We start from the raw sequence: 20,592 nt of genomic DNA, 5'->3' as shown, positions 1-20,592 counted from the left end.
GTTGCGGTGACGGAAACCTGGTTAAAAGGACAGGACTGGCAGCTGAATATTCCGGGGTATAAGTGTTTTAGGCGAGACAGAGGAGGGGCTAAAAAAGGTGGGGGAGTAGCGATATTAGTTAAGGAGCATATTACCGTGGTGCAGAGGGTAGACAACTTAGAGGGGTCATGTACTGAGTCGCTGTGGGTGGAACTCAGAAACAGGAAGGGTGCAGTCACTATGCTGGGGGTGTACTACAGACCACCCAACAGCCCACGGCAAGTGGAGGAAAGGATATGTCAGGAGATTCTGGATAGGTGCAGAAAAAATAGGGTTGTTGCAGTGGGGGACTTTAATTTCCCTGGCACAGACTGGAAAGTGCTTAGAGCTGGGGGTTCGGACGGGGAGGAATTTGTAAAATGCGTACTGGAAGGTTCTTTGGAACAGTATGTAGATAGCCCGACTAGAGAGGGGGCTATACTGGACCTAGTTCTGGGAAATGAGCCCGGTCAGGTCGTCAAAATTTCGGTAGGGGAAGATGTGGCAAATAGTGACCACAACTCTGTTAACTTTAGGATAGTAATGGACAAGGATGACTGCTGTCCTACGGGCAGGGTGCTAAATTGGGGGAAGGCTAACTATAGCCGGATTAGGCAGGAATTGGTGGATGTTGATTGGGAGAGGATGTTTGAGGGTAAGTCCGCATCTGGCATGTGGGAGTCTTTTAAGGAACTATTGATAAGGCTGAAGGACAGGCATATGCCTGTAAAAAGGAAAGATAGGAAAGGTAGGATTCGAGAGCCGTGGATAACCAGGGAAATTGAGGATCTGATTAAAATGAAAAGGGAGGCGTATGTTAAGTCCAGGCAACAGAAAACAGAGCTCTGGAGGAATACAGAGAGAGTAGGAAAGAACTCAAACGGGGAGTTAGAAGGGCAAAAAGAGGTCACGAAATGTTCTTGGCAGGCAGGATTAAGGAGAATCCTAAGGCATTCTATTCATACGTTAGGAACAAAAGAGTTGTCAGGGAGAAAATCGGACCTCTCAGGGACAAAGGAGGGGAATTATGCTTAGAACCCAAGGGAATAGGGGAGATCCTAAATGAATACTTTGCTTCGGTATTCACGAAGGAGAGGAGCGTGTTAACCGGGAGTGTCTCGGAGGGAGGTGTTGACCCGTTAGAGAAAATCTCCATTACAAGAGAGGAAGTGTTAGGTTTTTTAGGGAACATTAAAACTGACAAAGCCCCAGGGCCTGATGGCATCTATCCTCGACTGCTCAGGGAGACGCGAGATGAAATTGCTGGGCCTCTGACGGAAATCTTTGTCGCTTCTTTGGACACGGGTGAGGTCCCTGAGGATTGGAGGATAGCGAATGTGGTCCCGTTGTTTAAGAAGGGTAGCAGGGATAACCCAGGAAATTATAGGCCGGTGAGCTTGACGTCCGTGGTAGGGAAGTTGTTGGAGAGGATTCTTAGAGACAGGATGTATGTGCATTTAGAACGGAACAATCTCATTAGTGACAGACAGCATGGTTTTGTAAGAGGGAGGCCGTGCCTTACAAATTTGGTGGAGTTTTTTGAGGAAGTGACCAAAACGGTTGATGAAGGAAGGGCCGTGGATGTCGTCTTTATGGATTTCAGTAAGGCATTTGACAAAGTCCCACAGGGCAGGTTGGTTAAGAAGGTTAAGGCTCATGGGATACAAGGAGAAGTGGCTAGATGGGTGGAGAACTGGCTTGGCCATAGGAGACAGAGGGTAGTGGTCGAAGGGTCTTTTTCCGGCTGGAGGTCTGTGACCAGTGGTGTTCCGCAGGGCTCTGTACTGGGGCCTCTGCTATTTGTGATATATATAAATGATTTGGAAGAAGGTGTAACTGGTGTAATCAGCAAGTTTGCGGATGACACGAAGATGGCTGGACTTGCGGATAGCGAAGAGCATTGTCGGGCAATACAGCAGGATATAGATAGGCTGGAAAATTGGGCGGAGAGGTGGCAGATGGAGTTTAATCCGGATAAATGCGAAGTGATGCATTTTGGAAGAAATAATGTAGGGAGGAGTTATACAATAAATGGCAGAGTCATCAGGAGTATAGAAACACAGAGGGACCTAGGTGTGCAAGTCCACAAATCCTTGAAGGTGGCAACACAGGTGGAGAAGGTGGTGAAGAAGGCATATGGTATGCTTGCCTTTATAGGACGGGGTATAAAGTATAAAAGCTGGAGTCTGATGATGCAGCTGTATAGAACGCTGGTTAGGCCACATTTGGAGTACTGCGTCCAGTTCTGGTCGCCGCACTACCAGAAGGATGTGGAGGCGTTAGAGAGAGTGCAGAGAAGGTTTACCAGGATGTTGCCTGGTATGGAGGGTCTTAGCTATGAGGAGAGATTGGGTAAACTGGGGTTGTTCTCCCTGGAAAGACGGAGAATGAGGGGAGATCTAATAGAGGTGTACAAGATTATGAAGGGGATAGATAGGGTGAACAGTGGGAAGCTTTTTCCCAGGTCGGAGGTGACGATCACGAGGGGTCACGGGCTCAAGGTGAGAGGGGCGAAGTATAACTCAGATATCAGAGGGATGTTTTTTACACAGGGCCTGGAATGCGCTGCCAAGTAGGGTGGTGGAGGCAGGCACGATGACATCGTTTAAGACTTACCTGGATAGTCACATGAGCAGCCTGGGAATGGAGGGATACAAACGATTGGTCTAGTTGGACCAAGGAGCGGCACAGGCTTGGAGGGCCGAAGGGCCTGTTTCCTGTGCTGTACTGTTCTTTTTCTTTGTTCAGCCTCTCCTTATAACTCAATCCATCAAGTCCTGGTAGCATCCTAGTAAATCTTTTCTGCACTCTTTCTAGTTTAATAATATCCTTTCTAATTGATGTTAAGCTGGCACATTATGGACCTATGTATTCCATATTCTCTTGTTGTCTCCTTCCCATTCACTACTTAGAAATTTTATTTTTGCAGTATTTCAAGCTGCTTTCTACTTCCTAATCTTCAAATCTATATCATATTGTATTGCCAGTTTTATCTGGTTTCCAATGGCACCACACATACATTGAAGATGAGGTCCTTTTCAAAGAAATTAGAATGTAGTAGCAGGAGTTGGCCATTTAGCCCCTAAGATAAAGGCAAATTACTGTGGGATGCTGGAATCTGAAACAAAAACAGAGGACATTGGAAAAGCTCAGCAGGTCTATCGGGAGACGTTTGGAGTCATAAACGCTTCGTCAGAACTGAAAGGAGGGAGAATGTGCTTGAGCTGTAGAAACTGCAACAAAAAGGAGCGACTTTAAGAACAAACAAAGATGGCCTTGTGTGAGAGGGGGAAGGAGTGTTTTGAATCGAGGCAAATCAGGTATGGAATATTTTTAAAAAGGAAGAAAGGGAGATTTAATATGGAGGAGAAAGGTCAAAATCTAAAGTTAACAAATTCAACTTTGAGCCCTGAGGGCTGCCCAATACATACTGAATATTGATGGGCACAGTAAGAAGTCTCACAACACCAGGTTAAAGTCCAACAGGTTTATTTAGTATCACAAGCTTTTGGAGTGCTGCTCCTGTACAGTGGCACAGTGGTTAGCACTGCTGCCTCACAGCGCCAGGGACCCAGGTTCGAGTCCCGGCTTGGGTCACTCTCTGTGCGGAGTCTGCATGTTGTCTGCATGGGTTTCCTCTGGGTACTCCGGTTTCCCCCACAGTCTGGAAGACAAACTGGTTAGGCACATTGGCCATGCTAAATTCTCCTGCAGTGTCCCCGAACAGGTGGGATTAGGCTCCCCTCACTGAATTTCAGCATGATTCACGCTGAGGCACTCACTACAGAGTGTGGGAGATTCAGTTTGAAACTCCCACTGAAACAAAACAGTGGGATTTACTTCATAATAATTGATGTTAAATGTTGAATTGCATCCATTTTGTTTCAGTGAAATTACACAAACAAAATAGGTCAGTTAGACCTTTGCCTGGAATACATTCTATTAAATATGCTGTACAAGTGCAAATGGCAAGCAACACACTTTTATAAATTCCATATTCCTTTCATGGCTAATTATCTCATGAAAGGAGTGAGCAACAACTCAGTATCTGGTGCTTATGCTGCACTAAAATCCAACAGATAATAACAATGCCGTTTTTTAACATCATTTTAACTTATAGGGCTTTGCTGAAGCATATTTCAATTAATTCGATTCACTCATCAGCATCTGTTGCTTTATTCATACAATATTTTGAGCGTTGAGAGATTGACTTCTTTAAATTGTTCTTCTTTGCAAAAGGAATCTGCCTACTTCTGGATGGAATTAGCAGATTGTTTTCCCAGCCTGATTCTTGCAGTGGTCCTCTGTGGTAGTCTGTTGGAAGAAACAGATCGTGAGGTAGCTTTCCAGTGACAGTAATGGTGGTATAAATTTATTTTTGCTATATTATTTTCTTTTCCATTCCACAAACTGCTAATCAGCTTTGATACATTCTTGAGCCTTATTCAAGGCACTGGATGATCTCTGAAAGCATTTATGTGATCTTTCATAGAGTTGTATGAGGTAGAGTTTTTGCTTTTGGCATAATCGATGATCTTAGCGCGAGTTGCATCAGTTTTGAGAGGCGTATCATTCCCCCTACCCTACCTCGCCCTGCCACTTAAGCTCATTTGCATGTCACCAAATACAAAGTCTAGCTTGAACCGGTTCAAGCGGGCAGTATTTTTAAAATGTATTTTAACTCTTGGAAACTTTGTGCCATTTAATTACAACTGAAAAGCATTTTGTGATAAAAATAAGTGTAAGCAAGTGCCAATCCAGCACTTGTTGATAACCCTGTTTTAAGTGTCTGAAAATGACTTGTAAAAAATATATACAAACTATTTTCTTATTAGATTGTGGTAAAGGCACGGATTTCAGAATTTTTTAAAATGTTGATTCTAAACCTTTCAAAACATAAGAACATATGAAATAGGAGCAGGAGAAGGAAATTTGGTCCATTGAGATTGCTCTGCCATAGAACCATAGAATCCCTACAATATAAAAAAAAGCCAATCGGCCCATCAAGTCTGCATCGACTCTCTGAAAGAGAATCTCAGCCAAGCTCAACCCTGCCCCTTCCCTTTAAACTCCGTGCATTTACGATGGCTAATCCACCTAATCTAGACATCTTGGGACCCCAAGGGCAATTTAGCATGGCCAATCCACCTAACCTGCACATCTTTAATCTGTGGGAGGAAACTGGAGCACCCGGAGAAATCCCACGCAGACACGAGGAGGATGTGCAAACGCCACACAAAAAGTCACCCAAGGCTGGAATTGAGCCCGCTGTCTGGCACTGTGAGGCAGCAGTGCCAACCACTGTGCCACTGTGTTGCCCTTAATGAGGACTTTTTCACTGACAATGGTCAGACAGGCCAGACAAACCAGAAGTAAAGCTAAATGTAACTCTATTAACAATCCTGTGCAGGGTAACTAAACAGCTTCTTTTGTGTTTAAAGATTGATGACTAATGGCATATATAGCCATCAGTATACAGATTATATACAATACAACATATCAGTAATCACTGTGGCCTCGCCATATGTAGATGTTGAGCAGATACAAAGCGGGGTATTTCAATTTAAAATAAATAACTTCCTAGAAACGTATGAGTTTCCTTCCCCTCAATTTTAGTTCAGGGTGCTCGTTTGAACATGATATTCTTGAGAATATTTTGCAGACGTCTGCTAACTGAGCCCAGTTTCCTGGCGTTATTTAATCTTGCAAGGAATTAAAGATTTAAGCAAGTCGCACTGACAGCTTTTCCACAATTACAAGAATTAATGAACAGGAGATTAATATGAACAGAAAATGCTAGAAATACTCAGCAGGATAGCCGGCATTACACTGGCGCATGTTCACTGCATGAGCTCAAATTGAGTGAACCCTAGGATCACAGAAGCAGCTGACCTCTTGTCTCCTCACCCTTCAGATCGGAGGTCTCCAGATCCCAGGCTGAGAAGCACATTGCACAGGAGGAATCCTCAAACAAATGCAACTAGTAGAACTCTCAATGGTGATTCACTCACCCTGGTGTGAGGCGGCACGGTGGCACAGTGGTTAGCACTGCTGCCTCACAGCTCCAGGTTTGATTCCCGGCTTGGTTCACTGTCTGCGTGGAGTTTGCACATTCTCCCCGTGTCTGCATGGGTTTCCTCTGGGTGTTCCGGTTTCCTCCCACAGTCCAAAGGTGTGCGAGTTAGGTGAATTGGCCATGATAAATTGTCCCTTAATGTCAGGGGGACTAGCAGGATAAATGCAGGGTGTTATGGGGATAGGGCCTGGGTAGGATTGTGGTCAGTGCAGACTCGATGGGCCAAATGGCCTCCTTCTGCAGTGTAAGAGTCTATGTTTCTATGGTGTAGCCAGCTTTGCGGTGCTGGGTTTGTTCCTAGCACAATGTTTTAAAACTAACTTCATAAAGATTATAAAACCCAAATTACGCTGAATGTAATTTGTACTTAAAATTCTCTGATCTGTTCTGCAAGTTATAACATTTGTAGGAATATGTGTCGAAAAATAAACAATGTATTAGAACAGAAATTTGAGTCTGTGAAGCTCAGCTGCTGGAATGGTGCTGTGTTTTAGCTTATGTGTTCTTTTAAAACCACTGTTAAAACACTCCCTGTGGAGAAGAGGTCATTATGGCCATTTTCAGAGATTAATTGGATGGTAGCTAACCTGCAAGCTGCAGGTTCCAGACCTGAAATACCAACTGTCTTCTTTGATTTTTCACGATCTGTAACAAGTGTTACAGGAGGATTTGAAAAACAGGAGGATTGTACAAGTGGACCTTCCATTGTATTATGAGATACGCTTCCCACCCCATATCCACTTCATCACCCAGGCTGCCCACTTTCACATCTCTGCAGTATTGTCCAGCTTGGCCCCTGCTTCAAGTTTCAATCTTCTCCTGGCCAGTCTCCCACCTCCCAAAACGTTACTGCCCATTTCCTAACGTGTACAAATCTCCCCAATGCTCACTGATCTACAAAGTCTCAGTTTTAAATCCTCGTCCTTGTATTCAAATCACCCTATATCCTCACCCCTCCCTATCTCTGTCATGTCCTCCAGCAGTACAATTCCACAAAGTCTCTGGAAGGAATATTCCCGACCCGCCCGCCACGGGATTCGTAGTGGGCAGGAGAGGACCGTGCAAAGGTCCATTGACCTCGAGCAGGATTTTCTGGTTTTGGGGTGAGCGGGGCTGGAAAATCCCAGCCTCTCTATTCCTCCAGCTCTAACCAATCATGTGTTCTTGGTTTTAATTGTTCCATTCGTGACTGTGCTTTTGACTGCTCTGGAGCTCCCTCCATAAACCGCTCTATCTCACTTTGAGAGTCCAACCATTTTGTCAACTATCCTAATATCCTATGTGACTCAGTGTCAAATTTTGTTTGCTAAAGCTCTGATGAAGCACCGGTGATATTTCACTATAGTAAAGGTGCTATATAAATGCATGTTGTTGTTTGGCATACCAAGTAGGAGAATATGATTTCTCTCCTACTTCCTAGCTGTTACTGTTTTCCTATTTCTTTATTTTTTTCCTGTTTTTATCTCCTGCTTGTTTATCTTTTTCTATCATAGAATAGAATCACACAGTGCAGAAGCAGGCCATTCGGCCCATCGAGTCTGCACCGACCACAGTCCCGCCCAGGCCCTATCCCCATAATCCCATGCATTTACCCTAGCTAGTCCTGCTGATACTAAGGGGCAATTTAGCATGGCCAATCGACCTAACCAGCACATCTTTGGACTGTGGGAGGAAACCGGAGCACCCGGAAGAAACCCATGCAGACACGGGAAGAATGTGCAAACTCCACACAGGCAGTGACCCAAGCTGGGAATCGAACCCGGGTCTCTGGCGCTGTGAGGCAGTGCTAACCATTGTGCCACCGTGCCGCCTCGGGAGATAGTGACTGGATGGGCAGAGTGTGATAGGGAGTTGCTGAGGACTATGAACCACATATTTCAGGTATGGAGAAATGCGGTCTAAGTGCTTCAGCAGTTTTCATTCTATAGTCTGTGCCATACCTTCTGCCTAATGGTGACCATGGGATGCCAGTGGCCTGGTCACAGGTTTCCCCTCTTATCACCCCACAATCTCCATCCAATCGTTCTATTTGTTACTCTCAATAAGGCTTTGTTTGCATTCAAAATTTAACATGTATTGTGTTTTAGAAATCAAATTAAAATGAGGAAGGAGACTCTTTCTACCTCATTCCCACTCTCACGCATACATAGGTGATAGCAAATGGGACCTCTGGTGAGGAAAAAAAACAGGAAAGCTCCCAAAATAAAGCACAGGAATCACAAAGCACAAGTAATCCTTGCCCATTCAAAGTAATGCAAGCAGCATGCACACTTCATGCTGCCTGCTAATTATAATGATTATGGTGCTGAAGACACTGTTGAGTGACTGCATAGGGCCAAAATTTATGCAAGGCTAGCACCATGTAAAGCTAGTCGCATTATTTAAAGCCAGCCTGCACCTTTTAAAGGCGGAGTCTGACTACAGCAAGAGTTTGACAGGATGAAAGATGAACTAAAGACAAGGAATAACCTTGAAAAGACCAATAAACCAAAGAACATGCACCACGGCTCTTCAATGGAGTACAGGAGGCCTTGGTGCAGAAGCTGAGAGATTTTTTCCCTTCAAGGAGACTCTCCTGGCAGGGGAGTGGGAGTAGATGGCCACTGCTCTCAATGCTAACAGTCCCTCCCCAAAGGCCTAAATGCAGCTATACAAGACGATCAATGACCTGATATGAGTGGTCAGAGTCAGTGAATGTATCGTCACATGCCACATTCTACCAATTGTACCAAGGCTTGACATGTGAGGAATGTTTGAGGACTCTGGGTCTGGACTCAATGGAGCTGAGAAAGAGGAGGAGGATCTCATTGAAACTTACAGAATACTGATAGGCCTGAATAGAGTGGATGTGGAGAAGGTGTTTTCATCAGTAGGAGAGAGTCGGATCTGAGGGCACAGCCTCAGAGTAAAGAGACAACCCTTTAGAACCACGATGAGGAGGAATTTCTTCAGCCAGAGGGTGGTGAATTATGGAATTCATTGCCACAGAAGGCTGCGGAGGCCAAGTCATTGAGTGTATTTGAGACAAGTATAGATAGGTTCTTGATAGGTAAGGGGATCAAAGGTTACGGGGAAAAGGCGGGAGAATGAGGTTGAGAAACATATCAGCCATGATCAAATGGCGGAGCAGACTCGATGGGCTGAATGGTCTAATTCTGCTCCTATATCTTATGGTCTTATGATCTAATCTCACATTTCTCAATTTATCCCAACCCCTTCACTTGCCTACCAACAATCCCAATCAACCTTAACTCCTATCCCATATTCATAGCCTCACCTCACCCTCACCCACTTAGCTCTGCAGAAGCTTGCATGCACTGCTACATATTCAAGTGTGGCAAGCACATTGCACTACACTTACTGACACACTTCTCTTCTTTGAAGGACTAGATTGCTCATGATCACAGCAATAGTACATAACCTGAGGAACAGGCATAGCTTCACATATCACCTCGATGAAGGAGACTTTGCTGGCAATAATTGGTGACAATAGAGGCCATGGACACAAATGAGGCTGAAAATATTGAGGATGGTGGTATCTTCCTATCCAATCCACCTCGTCATATACCACTTTCTCGTCTTCCCACAATCACTTAAGAATTACAACCTGCAAATGGTGTAATCATACACCTCTGGCTTTCCCCAACCACCACCACCTTCCCTCAAACTAACTCTATCCTAATGTCTTTATGTTTTCAGATAGCCAAGAACTGTTAGCTGACCAACCAATGGTGTAGGAGGTTGAAATTCTCAAGGAAAAAGAGACTAATGAGAAAGATACACAATCACTTAATCTAACCACACAATCACCAGCCCAGATACTGCCAATGTGTGAACTATAGACTGTCGCGGAGAGGTAAAGTCTGTATGCAATGAGTCACCGTGTAAAAGTGGCCTGCAGCCAGGCCAGGAGGAGAGAATAGCAAGAGTTTCAGTTCCATGAAGTGCATCTTACTCAATGATGTGAGAAATAGCTGTGTTATTGGATAATCCTTGTCTTCAAGAAGCCAGCCGGTGTCTTTTCCTTCATTCTGAAAGAGTGCAGGGACACTGGTGAAGAATAATTTAATCATAGCAATTCCCGTCAGACTGGCAGTGATGCACTGTAACCTGGGACTATAGTTACACTGTGAATGGGCATGAGGGAATGATATTGACTTTCAGTTCAGGTGGCCAGCACTGGCTCCTCTGGAAACACGAATACGACCGACAGCTTCAAGTATTGTGGAAATCCAGTGATCCAATAAAATTAAATGACTTGTTCATTACGTTGTCTTGTTCCTGAGTCAACAATAATGATCCAGGCTGACTTGGAAAAACAGATGGTTTATTATTTCTCTATACAAGAATGGAAAACAAACTGACTGATCCCAGCTGATGTTGTCTATTATCCTTGGACTTGAAGGATAAGAAATTAAGTGCGGGAGTGTATTTTTTTTTTAAGCACAGTAAGCACAATTCTACTTTTTCAGGTTTACTTATAAGATGCTCACCTAACCTACGAATCTTCCTGATTAATCTGCATGACGGAGCGAACAGTGCTCTCAGGCTGCTCCTCCCTGTGCACCCAAATATCTGATTCCACCTAAAGCAGCTCTCAGCAAACTTCCACCCCATGCTCTCTCCCAATGGGAGCAGCTATAAGTGTGACAAGAGTATATAAGTTTTAAGTTTATTTAAGTGTGTCACAAGTAGGCTTACATTAACACTGCAATGAAGTTACTGTGAAAATCCCCCAGTCACCACACTCCAGTGCCTGTTCGGATACACTGGAGGGAGAATTTAGCACGGCCAATGCACCTAACCAGCACATCTTTTGGATTGTGGGAGGAAACCACAGCACCCGGGGGAAACCCATGTAGACAACGTGTAGACTCCGCACAGACAGTGACCCAAGCCGGGAATCGAACCCAGGTCCCTGGCACTGTGAGGCAGCAGTGCTAACCACTGTGCCACCGTGCTACCCTGCCACGGTAAGATTTCATGTTGCTTTCAAGTTGCCAAGAATAGGGTCTTTGTGAGGACATGGGAAAATTCCCATTTCTACTTCCAGGTGCCTGAGGTCATGGCAGAATGGAAGGCTTTGCAGGTTCTAGTGTGCACATTTAGCACCAAAATGTGGTGAATAAAAGGGATCGAACCACCAGCAAAGCAAATGTTAAGTATTACAATGTAATTCAGCAATATGTGAAACCTTCAGCACATGGACAGCAGTGTTAAGAAGACAGCTCCCCACCACCTTCTGAAGGGCAATAAGGGATAGGCAATAAAAGCCAGTGATGCCCATAGCCAGAGTGTTTTTTTTTAAATTTGAGTTAGCCCCACCTTCCTTAATATGAATACTACACGATGCCGCAACTATTGGGTAATTTAAATTTAGGCTGTTGGGGGACATGAACAATACTAATTGCCTTTTTTAATGCCCTGCATATATTTCCTTTCCATTGGCTTCAATGGGAAACCAAGTCTGGTGTATAATGGGATGCTTATTCTACATTAGCCTTTTTACACCACCGTCCAAAATTAATATTATACACTGCCATTCCATCTGCAGGGAAGATTGGTTAATATCATGTTATTATTCCAATAATTAATATCACATGTACAGTATGATGGCAAGTTTTCATTTTCCTCAAGAAATTGTTAATTTACAAGTGTCAAAGATGTTTGGAACAATAAATGCTTCATATGAATTATAAATAAAACTGCAACAGCAATGACTTCAATACAGGTGTAAGGAAGGTCAGAGCATTCAAATTACTTCATAAACTATTCACAATACTTCATCGTTAGAATTATTGGTTCTGTAACAGAAGTCTCAGTACATAATATTGACAAATTAATTTTTGATTTAACCTATGAAATCTTAATAAACTTCAAATGTATTACAAAACAAAGATCACCTACCTAGACTTCACCCTTAAGGCATTATTTGCTGCAGCTTTTCTTCCGTTTAAATTCTCTTCACCCGAAAGTTTTGTTTTGTGTTCACGATCCAATATTTCTTTAGGAAACAGGCTTTTCTCATCAAAAGCTACTCTTGGTGCTGTTAATGTAGTGGAAATATTGAATGTTTATTGCAAATGGTATTGCTTTGTGCTGACATAAATAAAGATTGTTACTTATAGTTCTCAGTCTCCATTCATGGAATCATAGAATCCCTACAGTGCAGAAGGAGGCCATTCGCCTCATAAATCCTACATCGACAACAATCCCAGCCAGGCCCTATCCCCATAACATAGAAACATAGAAACCCTACAGTGCAGAAGGAGGCCATTCGGCCCATCGAGTCTGCACCGACCACAATCCCACCCAGGCCCTACCCCCACATATTTTACCCGCTAATCCCTCTAACCTACGCATCCCAGGACTCTAAGGGACAATTTTTAACCTGGCCAATCAACCTAACCCGCACATCTTTGGACTGTGGGAGGAAACCGGAGCGCCCGGAGGAAACCCACGCAGACACGAGGAGAATGTGCAAACTCCACACAGACAGTGACCCGAGCCGGGAATCGAACCCGGGACCCTGGAGCTGTGAAGCAGCAGTGCTAACCATTGTGCTACCGTGCCGCCCTACGTATTTACCTCACTAATCCCCCTAACACTAAGAGGCAATTTAGCATGCCAATCGACCTAACCCGCACATCATTCATGGGGTTATATCTACACAAAGATTAGCATTCTTGATCACAATAAAGTATTGCAAGGGATATTTTAAAATGTAATTTATTTATTTTTGAGACAGACTCTATCTCAGAACAGAATCTGAATTGACAATGAAACTGAAAAGGAAGCAGGAAAGGTGAACACAGAAACAGAACTGAACTTCCCAGTCTTTTAAGGAAATCAGGAGCAAGCTGAGGTTGGGAAATTAAAACTAAAAATTGTGGAAAAATGTAAGAGTACTCAGAGCCATCCAAGCTGAGGAGTCGCAGTTGTTCAGTCCACTGGAGCAGAGCAGACAAGCTGAAGAAGACGCAAAAAGAAGCTTGATCCAAAGGCTGAGAATAAGCAAAGAGAATAAGTTGTTCCAGCTGTTTCTGTGACTTGAAGATAACATTGGTGGGTCTATCCCATCCAGACCCAGTTGAGCAGGTTCTGTAGATTTGTGCCACTTATTTGTTTATTTAAGTATTTATTCAAGCTATTTGTATATATATTTATATATTAAGAAGTTTAAATATTTAAACTATAAATTTAATACAGTAATTATACTTTGCCTGTTCTAGTTTAAATTCCTGCCCTAGTTTAGAGAAATGCCAAAGGACTGTGAACGAAGCCCAGTCCATTACGCAAACCAGCCTCCCATCCATTGACTCTGTCTACACTTCCCATTGCCTCAGAAAAACAGCCAGTATAATCCAGGACCCCATGCACCCTGGACATTCTCTCTTCCACCTTCTTCTATCAGGAAAAAGATACAAGGGTCGGAGGACACGTATCAACTGACTCAAGAACAGCTTCTTCCCAGCTGCCTTTGGAATGGACCTATCACATATTAGACTGACCGTTCTCTTCACCCTCTCTGTAACTACTACAACTACACCCGAACCTTTCCCTCTCCCTTATGTACTCTATGAACAGAGAATGATTTGTCTGTATAGCGCGCAAGAAACAATACTTTTCACTGTATCCCCTATACATATAACAATAATAAATCAACAAAAAAATCAGATCAAAAAATAAACCTTTGATCCCACCAACCAATCAGCCACCTGATCACCTCATTATTCACCTCTGGAATTTAGCTCCCAGTCTCACTGTCTCCAATTCCCTCTGACCATTCCTAGCTTTGGAAAAGACCGCAACAGCACCCCTTCCCTCAGCACGCCGAATTCCCACACTCACAAAATTCCCTGAGTTAAATAAGTGTTCTTGTTGAAGGTGTTCTCCATCAAGCTGGGCTAAAGCTGCTTACTTTATTTGTGAGCAAGAACCTCAGATATTTATACTAGCTAAAATTCCAAAGACTTGAGTCTTTGCTGATCAGGTAACCGGTTCTCATGAGTCACCTAATTAATTTATTGTGCTGTTGCCATGAGCAAGCAGCTTGTTGACCACTGGCTCCCAGGCTGGGAAGGAAACTATCAGTTAAAGTCAAGTTAAGCGCTAAATACAGAACTTGACTCTATTTTTGAAAGAGAACTAGAGTCCGGCACATACAGTGTTAATACAGGGCGGCACGGTAGCACAGTGGTTAGCACTGCTGCCTCACAGCACCAGGGACCTGGGTTCGATTCCCGGCTTGGGTCACTGTCTGTGTGGAGTCTGCACTGTGTCTGTATGGGTTTCCTTCGGGTGCTCCGGTTTCCCCCACAGTCCGAAAGAAGTGCTGGTTAGGTGCATTGGCTATGCTAAATTCTCCCTCAGTGTACCCAAACAGGCGCCGGAGTGTGGCGACTAGGGGATTTTCACAGTAACTTCATTGCAGTGTTAACTTAAACCTACTTGCTACTCTAATAAATAAACTTTAAAACTTTAATGTGGTGCTGAGTATAGTACTGCCCATCCGTGATCTAAGGCGGCACATGACCCAGATCCAGGGGTTAGTGTGGTGTTGATCAGGGACCTTAACAGACCTAAGCATACAGAGAGCTCCTAGCCTGTATCACTTGTGCAAAGTTCTACGTGTTAATGAAGACTTACAATTGACCCACTGAAGACTTCTTTAAGAGACACCTTTCTGTAACTAACACCCTCCCGGCAAGAACAATCTTCAAATACTCTCACTCATCAAACATTTAGAATTGAGTGAGAACTCTGTCAAAGCAATACACCGTTAAGCTGGACTTCATGCTAATTACTTGGTACACCTCATGTGTACTCAGCTTCTGTTTAAATTAATCATTTTGCATAACCTTTGCATGCCCTCAGATAGACCCACTGGAAGGGAATTTGAAAAGGGACTGCAACTCTTGCAGCAATGGTTACGGGGGTGAGATTGCACAGGGCTGGCCTGAATGCTCTGCAGGGGTTGCAACCTGGCACCACTGTGGCCAGGGGGAGAGTGGCCAGGTCAGGCAGCACTTGAGAGTTGTGGGCTGGGGTTTTCAAAAGCTGAGAGAAATTACTAACTGCCTGTATTTTAGAAAAGACTCATAGGCCAGAATTTTACACTGCCCCAGCTCCAGAGGGTCTTGAGGAGAGGAGAAAGCATAAACTAGGTCAAGATACCATCTGATATCCTGCCCAACCTAATCCAGACACAATTTCACAGTGGGGTGGACAGGGCCTTGGAAAGCCCAGCCATGCCCCAATTAAGGCCTTTAAGTGAGCAGCTAATGTCCACATAAAGGGCCTTTGCCTGCTGACCCTCAATTTTTAGACTGAGGTAGGAAATGGAAAATGTTATCACCCTCTATCAGGGAGGCCCCTTCAGAATGAGAGTCCTTCACAGATTGGAGACTGAAAGCGACTATTTTACAATTTTCTGAGTTTTAGGCAATATACAGGCACTGGTGGAGCTAACAGTAAAGAGTTAAATGATAACTTACACACATGTAAATGCAGTAAGAGAATTAAACAAGATTTTAAAACATATAAGCTGATATTCTAAATATATTTCAAGTATGTTCACTTTGGCCAATGCAAGTTACCAAAAGGCGTGATGGAAAAGGTAAATAGTTTAGAGCCAAAGGTCTGCGAACCCATTCGCTAGCAAAACTCATACCTGGAAGATGTTTATGAGGAAACACATTTTGAAACATAATGAATAGGTTCAGTCACTGCTCAGACACAGAATAGATATGCCTCTGGATGCATGAACAAATGTCTATTCAGCTTGGCAGTGAGCCGGTGGGAACATCCACTTTGACCCTTATGGTGGCATCTACCATAACCAGGCAACAGGGAGGTAACTTGAGCCAAGAAGGGCGTTAGCATTCAGGCTTAATGGACAAATGAAACACCATCATGCTGGCAGGTACAATGCAGCTGGCTTGACAGAGATTTGTATTGTGTGTATATTAAATGAAATTAATTTTAAAGTAATGAAGGGAGGGAAATCTGATAAGGAAAATGTATAACCATTCTGTTTTTACTGATAACTTCAGAACTTGTCCGAGAGGTCCAGGTATTCTGCATCTGTGACCACCGAGATAATTTCTCCCATTGGCTTCTGGTCTAAATAAAGATGTCTTTTGTACCAGTGACATTAGCTTCATGAGGGAATCTTTGCTACCTTGTAAAAAAACCCACTTACAGCTTTTTTGGCAATGAAGAATGGGATAGAGTCACTGGAGTTTGACGGCTAAACGTTATGTCACTGTGAAAAGAATCGTGAGCATTTATTTTAAGATGAACTGAGTATTTATTTTAAGTTGTCCACTAGAGCGTTGTTCACTAGAATATAAGGCTAGAACCAATCGGAGGTTTGCCTGGGTGTTAGTGATTAAGTTTGAGTTAGAGTTATTTTAAGAAAGCGACAGGGTAGGTCCCAGTGGAGGAATCTCCAGTGAGGAGGATTCAGGAAAAGAGGAAGAGACAGTATAGATCCCAGTGTAGGTCCCCAGTGAGAAAAGTTAAGGGGACAGCAGTTGTTCTCAGCAGGAGCTGAGGGCTTCGATGTAATGGTTCCCAGGGGGAACCTTTTAAAAAAAAACAAAATCGAAAGTCAGACAAAATCCAAGTAGTCTGTAATCGGAGCATCATAGACCACAGCCCCATCATGTGGTTGTGTAGGGTATGGCATCGGAAGCTCCAAAAAAACGTTTTGCAAGAAATTAATGCAGAATCAAGATTAAATAAAGGTTGGAATTAATATAAATTCTCGAAATTTCTTGATCTTGGAAATGGTCGGTGGCCATGATCATTTTCAACAAAAAGGATATGAATGGTAGGCAGAGATTTGAGCTCTGCCACGTTAGAAAAGGAAATTTAGAAACTGATCGCTCCGAAGCTGGGAGCAGAGTTGTAGAAATAATTGAATTTAAAATTTAGACTGGGGAAAATGTAAGGTAAATCTTGCTTTGGATCAACCTGGATTAAAATCTTTTGTTAAGTTCGAAAATATATGTTCCTGATGATTAAAAATTGACAATGAAAAGATACATTTTAGAATTAGGTTCTGAGAATACGGAATTTTTGGATGTTAGCCAAGAAAAAGTGATGACATTATGATGTCCATCTGAAAAAAATGACTCCACCCTTTTTTGAAACATGCAGAGAGTTAACCCTCACAGATAAGATGATTTTTTGTGTTTTAAAGATTTGCAGCTTTAAGCCAATATAGTTGAAATTGTTAATTCAAATCAAAATCTAGCAGAAGGGGGGGGAGGGGGGGGTGCGGGTGGAGAGTGTTTAGTGAGGAAATTACACAAGATAGAATGGGTGGGGAGAGTGTGAAGTTTACATTCGCCCCTATTGGATAACCTGTGATCATAGCATCGGTTAACTTAGGGCTATTCATCAATGATAGTGTCCTAACAGCATTTTAGTTGGATTGTGAGGAGTGCAAGTTTAAAGTTAGTGAACCAATCTCAAGAAAGGGAGAAATAGTCCAGAGCACACCCAGGTGCAAATTTTAAATATGGGAAGGTTGAAAACTGTATCAGTCACAAGGTGGGCTCAAAGGGAAATAATCCAGTAGAATAAATGAACAATGAAAGAAATGAACAGGATGATAGATCAGTGACTAGTGGTGTGCCTCAGGGGTCAGTGTTGGGTCCGCAATTGTTTACGATTTACATAGATGATTTTAGTTGGGGACCAAGTGTAGTGTGTCAAAATTCGCAGATGACACTAAGATGAGTGGCAGAGCAAAGTGTGCAGAGGATGCTGAAAGTCTGCAAAGGGATAAGTGAGTGGGCGAGGGTCTGGCAGATGGAGTACAATGTTGATAAATGTGAGGTGATCCATTTTGGTAGGAATAACAGCAAAATGGACCATTATTTAAATGGTAAAAAATTGCAGCATGCTGCTGTGCAGAGGGACCTGGGTGTCCTTGTGCAAGAATCACAAGGAGTCTGTTTGCAGGTGCGGCAGGTAATTAAGAAGGCAAATGGAATTTTGTCCTTCATTGCTAGAGGGATGGAGTTTAAAAACAGCGAGGTTGTGTTGCAGCTGTATAAGATGCTGGTGAGGCCACACCTGGAGTACTGTGTACAGTTTTGGTCTCCTTACTTGAGAAAGGATATACTGGCACTGGAGGAGGTACAGAGGAGACTCACTGGGTTGATTCCAGAGTTGAGAGATTTGGCTTATGGGGAGAGACTGAGTAGACTGGGGCTATACTCATTGGAATTCAGAAGAATGAAGGGAGATCTTATAGAAACATATAAGATTATGAAGGGAATAGATAAGATAGAAGAAGGGAAGTTGTTTCCACTGGCAGGTGAAACTCGAACTAGGGGGCATGGCCTCAAAATAAGGGGAAGCAATTTAGGACTGAATTGAGGAGAAACTTCTTCACACAAAGGGTTGTGAAGCTGTGGAACTCCCTGCCCAGTGAAGCAGTTGAGGCTACCTCATTGAATGTTTTTAAGGCAAGGATAGATAAATTTTTGAACAGTAAAGAAATCAAGGGTTATGGTGAGCGGGCGGGCAAGTGGAGCTGAGTCCACGAAAAGATCAGACATGATCTTATTGAATGGTGGAGCGGGCTCAAGGGGCCAGGTGGCCTACCCCTGCTCCTAGTTCTTATGTTCTTATAGACATTAATAGACATTTGACAGCCCACAACACTATTTACTGATTTGAGGACAATTCTAACATAAGAAAATGTGCTGTAAGCAAGCTACCTTAAGAGAATGCTGCTATTGAAGATCAAGAAGTTACTACCTGGAATCAAATTGAAAGGTTTGATTTTTGTTTCAAAGATGTTATTATGTTATAGAATTTAGTAAAAAAGAAATTCCAGAGGACCGGAAGAAGGTTCTGCATTATGTACAAAGGCCTCTCACTGGGAATGTGGTAAGACAAGTATTGAAGGCTTTTTAACTATTGCAGGAATTTTGTGGAAGATTATGCAGTACTTGCAAAACCATTATAGGATTTGATTAAAGGAGGAAGAGCCAGTGGAGAGAGGGTAGAATGGAATGAGAAAGAGAAACAGGCTAAGCCTCCACAGCCCACATACAACTGTGCAACTTTGAGAAGTTTATTTTATTTATTAGTGTCACAAGTAGGCTTACATTAACACTGCAATGAAGTTACTGTGAAAAATCCCCTCGTCACCACACTCAATGCCTGTTCGGGTACACTGAGGGAGAATTTAGCATGGCCAATGCACCTAACCAGCACGTCTTTCGGACTGTGGAAGGAAACCAGAGGAAACCCACGCAGACACGGGGAGAACGTGCACACAGACAGTCACCCAAGCCGGGAACTGAACCTGGGACCCTGGTGCTGTGAGGCAGCAGTGCTAACCACTAGGCCACCGTGAAACAGGAAGATTAAAAGGGGTTTCAGATAGAAGACGTTCAAAGTGGGAAGCAAGTCTCTTGCCAGGAAACAAGCATGTAGGAATCAGCAGGAATGAAGGGAAAATCCTGCAGTAGGATTGACAGTGCTAGGAACAGAACATGAATGTGTTGCAGGTTTCAATGAAGGAGAGAGTGAAGGTTTAACAGAAGAACCACTCACAGATGAAGGGGTGATCAACCTATATGTAGATGGGGCTAGAAAGTATGTCAATGGTGAACCCCACACCGCATGGACAGTGGTAAATGATGAAGGAACAGTGATTACAGAACAAATTCCAGGAAGTAAATCAGCACAGGTAGCAGAGTTGTTCGCTTTAGAATGGGGTACAGGAAAACAAGTTAACATCCAGACTGCTTTTGTAGTAATTCATGACTATATGACAGCTTGGAACAGGCGAGGTTTTATTACTTCAAGTGGAGGACACATACAGCATGAAAGCCTGATTAAAGATCTAATTCAAGCAGCTCATAGTCCCTTAGAAGCAGCTGTAATCAAAGTACAGGCAGACAAGAAAATTAAAAGTCACACTCAAAAGGGAAATAGTCAAGCAGACAGGGCAGCTAAAGATCAGTTAGAACAAAACTGGCAAGGAACACAAACAGCAGGTGTGGCAGCATTGCAAGCTAGTGATAATCCAGACATTGATGTGAGGCAAGTACAAGAGCAGAAGAGAAGTAGAGATGGGAAAAACAAGGAGGGCAAAAAGGATAAGATGGTGTTTGGAGGAGAGAGGGGAAGATAATAGCAGCAAAAGCAATACAATAAATCTTGTTAAAGTTGTATCATGGAGTAGCACACACAAGCAGAGACAAAATGGTTAATTTGATTGGAAATTGTTGGCGGAGGAAGGGAATGGGAGAAATGATAGCCAAATTCTGTCAAAGGTGGAACCAGGTCGTTACTGAAAAGTTAGAATGGGGAACCAGCCAAAACGCAAAAGAACCATGGGAATATTTGCAAATGGATTTCATAGGACCAGTACCTAGAGTGAAAGGGAAGAACTATTATTTAGTGATTATTGATCGGTTCACTTGATGGGTTGAAGCATTCCCATGTAGAGATGCCTCAGCTAA

The 20,592-nt window shown here is 43.2% G+C and overlaps 1 protein-coding gene across 3 annotated transcripts in view; it reads right to left on the bottom strand.

The window, feature by feature from the left end:
- Positions 1-3,960: 3,960 nt before the first annotated feature.
- Positions 3,961-20,592, bottom strand: part of LOC144483736 (cilia- and flagella-associated protein 337-like) — a 67,344-nt gene continuing 50,712 nt past the window's right edge. For all 3 annotated transcript variants that reach the window (XM_078202280.1, XM_078202275.1, XM_078202289.1), the window contains 2 exons: positions 12,002-12,140; positions 3,961-4,332 (listed from right to left, as the gene is read on the bottom strand). In XM_078202280.1, coding sequence (XP_078058406.1) covers positions 4,266-4,332; positions 12,002-12,140 — 206 coding nt within the window. In that variant the 3' untranslated portion in view covers positions 3,961-4,265. The remainder of the gene's footprint in view (positions 4,333-12,001; positions 12,141-20,592) is intronic.

Source organism: Mustelus asterias, chromosome 3 (assembly GCF_964213995.1).
Source record: "Mustelus asterias chromosome 3, sMusAst1.hap1.1, whole genome shotgun sequence".
NCBI classification, from domain to species: domain Eukaryota; kingdom Metazoa; phylum Chordata; class Chondrichthyes; order Carcharhiniformes; family Triakidae; genus Mustelus; species Mustelus asterias.
Note: the sequence above shows the minus strand (reverse complement) of the source record. Positions and strands in the feature narration are given on the sequence as shown.